The sequence below is a fragment of the Procambarus clarkii genome, chromosome 13, assembly GCF_040958095.1.
Source record: "Procambarus clarkii isolate CNS0578487 chromosome 13, FALCON_Pclarkii_2.0, whole genome shotgun sequence".
Taxonomy (NCBI): Eukaryota; Metazoa; Arthropoda; class Malacostraca; order Decapoda; family Cambaridae; genus Procambarus; species Procambarus clarkii.
This window is the reverse complement of record NC_091162.1, coordinates 11,129,981-11,142,192: the sequence shown is the minus strand read 5'-3', so window position 1 is coordinate 11,142,192 and position 12,212 is coordinate 11,129,981. Positions and strand designations below refer to the sequence as shown.

The 12,212-nt window shown below is 35.8% G+C and overlaps 1 protein-coding gene and 1 long non-coding RNA gene across 2 annotated transcripts; both read right to left on the bottom strand.

Annotated features, from left to right (window-relative positions):
• Positions 1-646: 646 nt before the first annotated feature.
• LOC138364335 (zinc finger protein 892-like) lies at positions 647-1,255 on the bottom strand. Its single transcript, XM_069323940.1, has one exon. It carries the CDS (start codon positions 1,253-1,255, stop codon positions 647-649), a length of 609 nt encoding a protein of 202 aa, XP_069180041.1.
• Positions 1,256-8,907: 7,652 nt separating this feature from the next.
• LOC138364248 (uncharacterized) lies at positions 8,908-11,875 on the bottom strand. Its single transcript, XR_011228353.1, has 2 exons — positions 11,595-11,875; positions 8,908-10,942 (listed from the first exon to the last, which is right to left on the bottom strand). It is a non-coding gene; the product is annotated as an uncharacterized lncRNA (long non-coding RNA).
• Between the last annotated feature and the right edge of the window lie 337 nt (positions 11,876-12,212).

Here is a 12,212-nt window from a genome sequence, read left to right as displayed (position 1 = left end):
ATCAATATTAGAAGAACTCATAAATAGGCCTAAATAAAAAAAATGGTCATCAGTTTGCATAGGAATTTGATGAGATAATTCCATGAATTATATACATTTCTCCTACCAATAAATAATTTCATCTTGAGTACGTATCAAACTATTGCCTATACCAGCTCCAATGCTAAATAATAATACAACAATGTCCATAACTTAGCTACAGAGATTATATATATTACATTTTAAATAAATTAAAAAAAATAGAAAGCACACTAGTATTTCAATAAATAGGAAGAAAACCCCTTTTAAACTTTACTTTATCTTTGCTAAAATATAGAAATATATCTTTACTTATTAGTAATTTTGAGTTCTTCTACAGTGGCAACTTCTTTAGTTTTGCTTGGTCTATGAACAGCATCTAATTTTCATAATTGAACATAATGATAAAATGCCTTTAGATCTTTACCTTTCATGGTGAAGTATATTTCTCAAACAAAATATAACAGTTACTTTTGTAAGACATTCAACTGACAAAAGGATACCGCGATACTTTAATAATTAAAATCAGTTTCAAAATTGTATATATTTCTAAAAGAAAGATACTGTACTAATGCCTCATTATCCTTCAGCATTCTCTCAATCATCTCCCACTCTGAAAGTTTTTAGCTTACCACCTGAATGAATTGCTTTGTGCTTCTTCACATTTCGAAGGGAACTGAATCTCTTCCTGCACTCTGGACAACTGTGAGGTTTGCCACCCAAATGTACAAACGTGTCTTTTCATACTTTCAGGCCATTTGAATCTCTTCCCACACTCTGAACACTCATGAGGTTTGTCATCTGAATGCACTAACATGTGCCGTATTATAGTTCTACGGTCTTTAAATTTTTTGCCACACTCAGCACATTCAAAACATCTTTCATCCACATGCACTAACATGTGCTGTATTATAGCTCTACGGTTTTTAAATTTTTTGCTACATTCAGCACATTCAAAACGTCTTTCATCCACATGCACTAACATGTGTCTCTTCACAAGACAAAGCTGACTGAATCTCTTTTCACACTCTGGACACTTGTGAGGTTTGTCACATGAATGCACTGACATGTGAGCCTTCACACTTGCAAGGTGACTGAATCTCTTCTCACACTCTGGACACTTGTGAAGTTTGTCACATGAATGCACTGACATATGAACCTTCACATGATGACGCTGACTGAATCTCTTCCCACACTCTGGACACTTGTGAGGTTTCTCACCTGAATGCACTAACATGTGAGTCTTCACACTTCTAAGATGACCGAATCTCTTCCCACACTCTGGACACTTATGAGGTTTGTCACCAGAATGCACTAATATGTGAGTCTTCACATGTCCAAGCTGACTGAATCTCTTCCCACACTCTGGACACTTATGAGGTTTGTCACCAGAATGCACTAATATGCGGTCCATAGAATTACCCCAATCACCCAAATCAGGCCAAAACTACCCAAAACGTATTAGCATTACGTAAGTAATGAAGAAATATGGTATATTTACTTACTATAATGTTGGTGCTACACGTAGAACATGATCAAACCTATTTTTTCTCTGAAATAATCTAATTTCATAACGAAATGAGACGTAAATATGTGAGAGGTGACGCCATAGGAAGTCGACGGTCCAAGCGACAATTGTGTGGAGCGACTTATCCAAGAAATATGGTCGCCAGGAGAGTGTTTGCTGCCATATCAGCCTCCTGTACACAGTGATCCAGTCCTTTTCGTTCATTGAACACCGAACCCTACACGCCCTCTGATATATTGCTTAATTAACAAATATTCACAAATAAAGATTATATTTGTATATGTTATCAGAAAGGCAGATATAAAATAGTTTTTGTGAATCCATCACAGAGATTATACCTTATTAGAGAGGAAAAATATTCATACTTTAAACAAGGCTTCATGGCCGACGCTCTCCTTACCGATATGGGAACTATGACCTTCCGAAGATCAATGTTAATTTAATCTAGATATTGTAATAAACGAAGTTTTCTATGTCATCATAAAGACATAAATATAAGCTGCATGTTAATACTTTGGCATAAATATAACTGAATTGAAAGTCCGGACACATGAATAGTCGCATTAGGTGAAAGGAAATGTACCCAACCATTTCCATTTACCCAACCAGTTTGTGCACCCTATACTCATCCTCTGTGCGGTAATTTATTGTGCATCCCATACTCATCTTGTTACCAGTAGTTTGTGCAACCCATACTCATCCTGTGACCCGTAATTTATTGTGCATCCCATACTCATCCTGTTACCGGTAGTTTGTGCAGCCCATACCCATCCTGTGACCTGTAATTTATTGTGCAACCCATACTTATCCTGTGACCTGTAGTTTATTGTGCAGCTAATACTCATTCTGTGAGTCATAGGACATTGCGCAACCCTTTCTCATCGTGTGAATCTTTGTTTACTTTGCTCTCCATATTCATCCTCTGCGCGATAGTTTCTTGTGCAACCCATACCCATGATGTGAGTGGTAGTTTATTGTGTACCCTATATTCATCCTGTGAGTATAGGGTTCACAATTCTTGTTTGGATTCTTGTAATGTTATTTGTCTATTTGTAGTCACAGTATTTGTGCGCCCCTTGAGGGACTTGAATTAGAGGGGGGTTGAAATAGCCTAAGCTACTCTATCCCTTTGAGATTTATTTATTGCTTATCTCAATAAACATACTTGAACTTGAACTTGGGTACACAATGAGTTCATTTGTACTCCATACTCATCATCAAGAAGTGTATTTTACCAGCATTGTAATATAAATTAAGAATAAAAGCTTAACTGGATTACAGACCCATAATCAAAATAAGAGTCATCACTAATTATCATGACAAATTATCTAGGCTACACTTCCGCCTTCGACAAGCTGCCGCCGGATGTGGGTATAGTTTATTGTACACCCCCGCACCCCCAGTCCTGGAAGGGCGGGCATTGGGATGTGGACATGTGTACCATTATTCCCCCCCCCCCACACACACACACTCGATCCTCTCCTGTTAATAATAATAAAAATTAAAAATAATAACGTTAATAAATATTATAATTAAAACACTTACTGTAATACCCTAGTGCTTGAATGAAGGTGAAGGAAAGACCCAATAAATGTGTAAGTGTATTAAAAACCAAATTTTCGTTGGGTGAGCTGGCAGGTGAGCACCACTTGCCAGCTCACCCAGTAATGAACATCACCTGCACACTGCACCGAACCACTTGCCAGCAGGTGCAGAAGTACGATGGAGAGAGCAAAGTATACCATATTTCAAGTATAATATTAAAGATATATTTAGGATTTAATGTTTTCGTATAAAGTTTCAATAATACCTTTATTTGATTTTTTTGTATTATTTTCTACCACAGACGTGGCCACACATTAACAATGCTAACCATCATATATACATTTTCTTCAGTCCGCCATGGACTCTAACCCTTTCCACTACCGCCCACAAGATGGGTATAGGGTGCATAATATAAGAACTAAACTAACTCCATTGATAGGGTTAGAGATTTGTTAAACATATAGTTCAGGGATTTATTGAACAATCAACCACATAAGGTGATTGTAGTGTTTTTAAAATGCTAGGCTAAGCTACATACGTAAATACATAAATACACAGATTTACGTATGCCCTACATAAAGTGTTCGATGTGTCTTTTACATAGTGTCATTAACGTGCATTTACAAAGGTGAAATTGAATTCTGAACACATACATACACATATATTTGTCTCTTTTACTCTGACAAGGTGAGATAACTGATAGAGAAACTAGTGTGCAATTAAGCACTTAATCACTGAAGGTGATTAAGGTGCTTTCACAAGCTCAGGTTATAGAGTTACATCACATACATTCATTGTATAATTGATACCAGGGCCGGATGAAGTGTTTGCTAGGGTGCTTAAAGAATGCAAAGAGGAGCTTTGTGACCCACTGTCAACCATATTTAATAAATCAATAGAGTCAGGCAGAGTGCCAGAGTTTTGGAAAGTTGCTAATGTGATACCAGTTTTTAAGAAAGGAGATAGATCACTTGCGTCTAACTATCGACCAATTAGCCTAACGTCTATTGTGGGAAAGTTACTCGAATCTATAATAGCAAATAAAATTCGTCTTCATCTTGAAAAACATAAATTAATAATTGAGTCGCAACATGGTTTTATAAATGGCCGTTCATGTTTAACAAATTTGTTATCTTTTTATTCTAGCATTGTTGAGGCAGTTGATAGTGGTAAGGATTGCGATGTTGTATACCTTGACTTTAGCAAAGCTTTTGATACAGTACCACATGAAAGACTGATTAAAAAAATAGAGTCTCATGGTATTGGGGGTGCTATATTAAGCTGGATTAGGGCATGGCTATACCAAAGGAAACAGAGAGTTAGTATAAATGGAATCAAGTCAGAGTGGGAAAATGTTGTAAGTGGAGTGCCTCAAGGCTCTGTCCTGGGACCTCTGTTGTTTATAATATATATAAATGATTTAGATTCAGGTTTGAGTAGCAACATTTGCAAATTTGCCGATGATACGAAAATCGGTAGGGAAATTAATTCGGAGGAGGACTCACTATCACTTCAAGTTGATCTAGATAGGGTTTTGAAATGGTCAAAGGATTGGCAGATGCAGTTTAATGCTGATAAATGTAAAGTTCTGAGGTTAGGTAATGATGATAGAGTTACAAGATACGAGCTAGATGGTGTTGTGATTGCGAAGTCGGATTGCGAAAGGGATCTGGGAGTTATGATTAGTAAGAATTTAAAACAAAAGGATCAATGCATAAATGTTCGTAATAAGGCAAATCGGACACTTGGATTTATTAATCGCAGCGTTAGTAACAAGACACCTGGTGTGGTTCTCAAGCTATATCTTGCTCTAGTTAGGCCCCATTTAGATTATGCAGTTCAGTTTTGGTCGCCATATTATAGAATGGATATAAATTCACTTGAACGTGTCCAGCGTAGGATGACTAAGTTAATTCCCCAAATTAGAAATCTTTCATATGAAGAAAGATTAACAAAGCTTAAGTTGCATTCACTGGAAAGGCGAAGAGTTAGGGGTGACATGATAGAGGTTTACAAGTGGATGAATGGACATAACCGGGGGGATATTAATAGGGTATTAAAAGTATCAACACAGGACAGAACACGAAACAATGGATATAAATTGGATAAGTTTAGATTTAGGAAAGACTTGGGTAAATACTGGTTCAGTAACAGGGTTGTTGATTTGTGGAACCAATTGCCGCGTAACATTGTGGAGGTGGGGTCCCTCGATTGTTTCAAGCACGGGTTGGACAAGTATATGAGTGGGATTGGGTGGTTATAGAATAGGAGCTGCCTCGTATGGGCCAATAGGCCTTCTGCAGTTACCTTTGTTCTTATGTTCTTATGTTCTTATGATACGTTACATCGTCAATCTAGGGTACAAGTTCAATATATCATCAAGTGTTCCAGTACTCAAATAGTAATTACACAGTTTAGCATAGCGCTTCATTCATGTATGTAAGAGAGAAGATTGTTCAAATATATTACATGCACATCCGGTACATCGTCCACCTTCTTCTACAGAACCGTCGGTATAGCACTGATACACATCGTTACCCATACTCTGAGTACTTTCAGTGATGCTTCACAGTGTTAACTGTTTTAATAATGTAGAGTGTACATTATCTTTCTTGGGTGCATTTACAAAATCAACTGCTAGATCCAAGTTATCCCATGGAGTAATTGGTTGATTAATCGTTAATTGAGTTGGGTACATATTTAATATTTTGATGGAGTTGGCTACCTTGTAGAACCAAAATGCATTCACGCCGAAAACTGTGCTAATAGACAAAATTATGGTAGAGATATGGGTCTATAATTATCTGAGTGTGCTTTGGGGATGGGAACAATGACACTGTCCAATCATCAGGTAATACTCCTTCACTTAAACTCATTCTGTACAACACTAAAAGTGGATTACCTGGTACTTGTGAGACTAATCTCAGTAAACTGTAAGTAATACCGTCCTCTTCAGGAGCAGTTGACTTATTTGATTGTGCTACACAGCCTTCCCGGCTTGGTGCCTTCTTTGGTAATTACTTATCAAAGGCAGCTCCATACGAGGAGCTGCCTCGTATGGGCCAATAAGTCTTTTGCAGTTACCTTCATTCTTATGTTCTTACTTACATTTACTGATCTTTATCATCATCATCATCATTTACAGAAAGAAATTAACATAAAAAGTAGTCATTTTAATACACAAAACAGAAGTAGATATTATGTAAATTATGATGCAGGATAGGATCACTATTAAGAACTTAATTATAAACCACAATATGTTTATATATATATCCTACTCACACTCATCCTAGCACAGTAATTTATTGTGCAACCCATACCCATCCTGTTACCAATAGTTTGTGCAACCCATGCTCATCCTGTTACCTTTAGTTTATTGTGAAACCCATACTCATCCTATGAATGGTAATTTATTATGCACCTCATACTCATCCTGTGAGTCATAGGACATTGTGGAACCCTTTCTCATCGTGTGAATCTTTGTTTACTTTGCTTTCCATACTCTGCTCTCCGATAGTTTCTTGTGCAACCCATACCCATGATGTGAGTGGTAGTTTATTGTGTACCCTATACTCATCCTGTGAGTATAGGGTACACAATGAGTTCATTTGTACTCCATACTCATCAAGAAGTGTATTTTACCAGCATTGTAATATAAATTAAGAATAAAGGCATAATCTTATTATGTACCCATAATAAAAATAAGAGCCATCACACTATAATTTTCATGACAAACGGCCTAGACTCCACTTCCGCCTTCGACAAGCTGCTGCCGGAGGTGGGTATAGTTTATTGTACACTCCCGCACCCCCAGTCCTGGGAAGAGGGGCATTCGAATGTGGACATATGAACCATTACCCCCAACCCTTCCCTCTTAATAATAATTGAAACACTACACTACACACTATATGTTCATTTAATATTTCAAGTATAAGACTCAAGATATATTTAGGATTTAACGATTTAACATTGTCTCAATCATACCTTTATTGCACTTTATCATCATTATTTACAGAAAGAAATTAACATAAAAATGTAGTTAATTTTAACATACAAAACCGAATTTGAACATTGTTAATTTTGATGCAGGATCACTATTAATAAGAAACTTAATTATAAACCACAATATGTTGTATATCATCAGAAATTTGGAAACATAATATATATATATATATATATATATATATATATATATATATATATATATATATATATATATATATATATATATATATATATATATATATATATATATATATATATATATATATATATATATAAATGGAAATTTAGCACATTTAAATAATGTTATTAAGCTTAAGAATAAATTACATAAAATTAACATAGTAAAATGACTGGGATACAGATGGATCAGTAATCACATTACAAGTCCAATTATTTCCTAACTGAAGTCTGTAACGCACTATCATGTCATATTTCATAATACAAATTAGGTAAGAGATATGCAATATCAACACAAAATCGTCAGCTACTATTTCCAAAACACATTTATTATATAGCATTAAACTGCTCTTTCACTTCGGGGGCGCTTACGCTGATATGGTTTTTTGGCAATTCCAAATGTTTTTGGGATTGAAAAAATTTTGTTTTTGTCATACATTTTAGTATTTTCATTATAAGGTTTTCTTGATATAAAGCACCATAAGTAATCTCTCTTTTCATCTTTAGTTTTTTGGTCCCAAACTTCCTTAGGAACCAGGTACTTATCTAAATTGGATGATATTATATAATTGCCTTCTCCGTGTAATGCTCTCCTCAGATCTAGCATTTGGAGCGTTGAAACATTGCAAATTTTTTCAATTAATTCTGGCAGTTTTTGGGGTTTCCAATCATAGTCAGTTTCAGGATATGGTTTAGTGACTCACAATTGTTATTAGTCCATAACGTGTCCATTTTGGCTTTTGCGTGAGGTACACACACATAATTCCATAAAGAAGATTTCAAACGACTATCAAAATAATCTTTGAACTTTGGGTATTTGTAAAAGTAAAATATGAGATTGTTGATTCCCCTTTCAAACTGATCCTCACAAACACTTCTAACTAACCCATTTGTACCAAATATTTTCTTTTGGATACGAATCCTATCGGTGTTCGTGCATCCAATATTATCCGTTAAATAGTGGCGAACATTTTCTTTCAGATGGTTACTACACAATAACAATGTTGCCTTCGGAAAACAACACATAAGTGCCTTTCTTAACGCGATTTCCTGATCACTACCAATCATTACATTCGAGTTGTTAATACAGTTATCGAGTGGTGATTATTATTAACGTGGTGATTTATATAGTCTGTAAACAAGTACTATATCTATAAAATATAAAACTTATTTTAATTATCCTGCACTTCAAGAGACCACAAGCATTCTTACTCTCATTTATTTTTGTAGCAGAAATGTTTTGTCTATATTTATTTTATGGAAATTAGTGGTGTTTGAGCAAGCTAATCAACGTCAAAAATGTTTACGTTGTTGTTCTTCATCTGTAGTACTGAGCTCTACACATATGGGTAGCTTTGCCGCAGGCTGTTTACTGCTCTGAGAAATAAACATAAATCATCATGCCTGGAGCCCGCGGTGCCCGGCGCCTTGCTGTGGGAAGTCAGAGATGTTTATGATTCTGGTCTAGGAATACCGTGGGATTTCACCAAAATGTGTTGTATACAATGAAATGATTATACATTGCTATGTTGTGAACATTGTATACAGTACCTCAAGATATAAATCCCAAACCACTTAACTAGCTACCAGATACCTAATTAATTCCCTACTCTCTGTAAATGTCTTCCTGGTGTGTGTGTGTGTGTGTGTGTGTGTGTGTGTGTGTGTGTGTGTGTGTGTGTGTGTGTGTGTGTGTGTGTGTGTGTGTGTGTGTGTGTGTGCGTGTGTGTGTGCGTGCGTGTGTGTGTGTGTGTGTGTGTGCGTGTGTGTGTGTGCGTGTGTGTGTGTGCGCGCGTGTGTGTGTGTGTGTGTGTGTGTGTGTGTGTGTGTGTGTGTGTGTGTGTGTGTGTGTGTGTGTGTGTGTGTGTGTGTGTGTGTGTGTGTGTATACACCCACATATGTGTTGTATGTGGATGCTGAAGTTCAGTCTCTTGTCTATGTATAGGTCAAGGAACTTTCCATAATCATTATTGCTAATGTTAACATTGTGTATCTGAAGTTGAATTTGGTTTCAGGATTTACTTTCGAACAAAAATAGTAGTTGGTCTTTTTTATGTTTGATGTGAGTTTGTTAGTTTACATCCATGAGTGGACTTTTTAAATCTATTATTTTCATTATTATATAGTGCGTTTGGGTTGGGGTCTGAATAGAGGAAGGTAGCATCGTCAGCACTTATGTTTACACTTATTGGAAGTATCTAAGTATCAACTAAAGTATCTTCACACTTGACTTAAACTTTAGTAGCTATTTTCTGGACCATTCCTCAAGTTTCGGAGGTCAACGAAGATGGAATTCACATGAAATGGCTTATGTTACCATCACTAATAATGTTGTGTTTTCTGTCTAGCTTCAGACACGGTTATGTTACAATTGTGTCTTAAAGAGTTGCGCGCAATTAAGCATGATAGAAATCACTTACAATTAATGCAGGATGGTAGAAAATCACTTACAATTAATGCATCAAGTTTGGAGACTTGAATTGAAATTGAAATTGAAATAAGTTTATTGAGGTAAAATACACACAAATGGATGAGGTAGCTCAAGCTATTCTCACCCCGTTCAGTATATCGTGTTAATACATACATAGACACACACACTTGTACACATTTTAGTGTAACAAGCAAGGCAAATAGTTCTGTCTGATGGGTAGAGGCAACTGCACTTGCAGCTGCACCCGTGTGGCGGTGTAGGAAACCATCAATGTATATGATTTGAGAGAGAGAGAGAGAGAGAGAATGATCTGTGGACAGAGCATCAATATGGCGTAAGGTATTGGGCTTTGCCTCAAGATGAAGCATAATAAAGAACCCGAATATCAGGAGAAAAAATTACATTAAAAACTGTCCACATGATACATATATATAATCATGTTTTAAACATTTTAATTGTATTATTTGCATATATATATATAATTAGGAAGTAATGTTTATCTGGGTAAGTTGTCAGCTTTTATGAACTAATAGCTAGTGCGGCTTGTATATGGGGTACATCCGGTCTCTTACCCTCGACTGCGGCGGTAACTTTATGGTCAGGAAGCCAAAAATATTTATAGTTCAAGTTCAAGTATGTTTATTGAGACAAGAAAAAAATACATCTCAAAGGGATAGAGTAACTTAGGCTATTTCTACCCCCTCTACTTCAAGTCCCTCAAGGGGCGCACAAATTCAGTAAGTACAAATAGACAATTAACATTACAAGAATCCCATTTAACATTGCAGGTTAATATAGTAAGTACAGCATACAATTGTTACACTCTTGGGGCAAAAGTTTTGTAGCTCCTAAGTATACTGTCTATCATACCATTATCACACATACAAACAATTTGATGTGGTACATTACTTATTTCCTTATTTCTATAGTTATCAATAAGTTGACACTATAATACATAATGTTCTAAGGTGTGGGCGTGCGGCATACTACATAATTTACACTCCTTATCTTTTTCACTGACATCAACTCCGTATTGCCAGATATATTTGTATCCTAATCTTAATCTCATGTAAACTGAATCCTTCCAAGTTGACTTTCCTTTATCATAGGTGAAGGACGAGTTTGTATTTATTACTGAATAATTCTTAAGTGTGTTACTACTATCCACTATTGCCATTCTTTTTATCATTTCTTCATCTTCATTTCCTCTTATTATTCCTCTTACATCTGTCTTCATTCTGAAATAAAAACCTTTGACGTTACTTTGCATATATGTACATTAATTATAAAATTGATTGGCTTGTGTGCAGGCCTTCACACTCCCTGAGCGAGCCATCAAGTAACTATAAAAAGGCATATATCTTCACTTTCACTTCAGTTATATTTATACCAAAGTATTAACATGCAGCTTATATGTCTTTCTGATGACATAAAAAACTTCGTTTTTTATAATATATAGATTCAATTAACATTGATTTTCAAAAGGTCATAGTTCCCATCGAAAGGGAGAGCGTCGGCCAAGAAGCCTTGTTTAAAATATGAATATTTTTCCTCTCTAATAAGGTATAATCTCTGTGATGCATTAACACAAACTATTTTATATCTGCCTTTCTGATAACATATATAAATATAATCTTTATTTGTGAATATTTGTTAATTAAGCAATATATCAGAGAGCGTGTAGGGTTCGGTGTTCTATGAACGAAAAGGACTGGAGTAGTTTAAATAGCGAACGCATACCAACGAATAACGCTAGTATCTATATAACAAATTTATTGTCATGTGGAATTGATTTAACTTCCAGACACTTTTTTTTAATAAATATTAAATATTTTGTGGCTGTTTATGAAAAATATTATTATAAATACACATTCTACTTGTTAATATTACCAATTAAATTTGCGACAATTTGAGCCATGAAATACGACGACTGGATCACTGTGTACAGGAGGCTGTTATGGCAGCAAACACTCTCCAGGCGACCATATATCTTGGATAAGTCGCTCCACACAATTGTCGCTTGGACCGTCGACTTCCTATGGCGTCACCTCTCACATATTTACGTCTCATTTCGTTATGAAATTAGATTATTTCAGAGAAAAAATAGGTTTGATCATGTTCTACGTGTAGCACCAACATTATAGTAAGTAAATATACCATATTTCTTCATTACTTACGTAATGCTAATACGTTTTGGGTAGTTTTGGCCTGATTTGGGATGATTGGGGTAATTCTATGGACCCCTAATATGTGAGTCTTCATATTTCCAAGCCGACTGAATCTCTTCCCACACTCTGGACACTTATGAGGTTTGTCACCAGAATGCACTAATATGTGAGTCTTCATATTTCCAAGCTGACTGAATCTCTTCCCACACTCTGGACACTGGTGAGTTTTCATCTTGTTAATGATATGTGCAGTTTGTGTGAAGGTTTTCTCCACCGGATGACAGCACGAGTTGTGATATTGGGAGACGGGTCACGGTGGAGCCTTAATGTTGACGGTTAG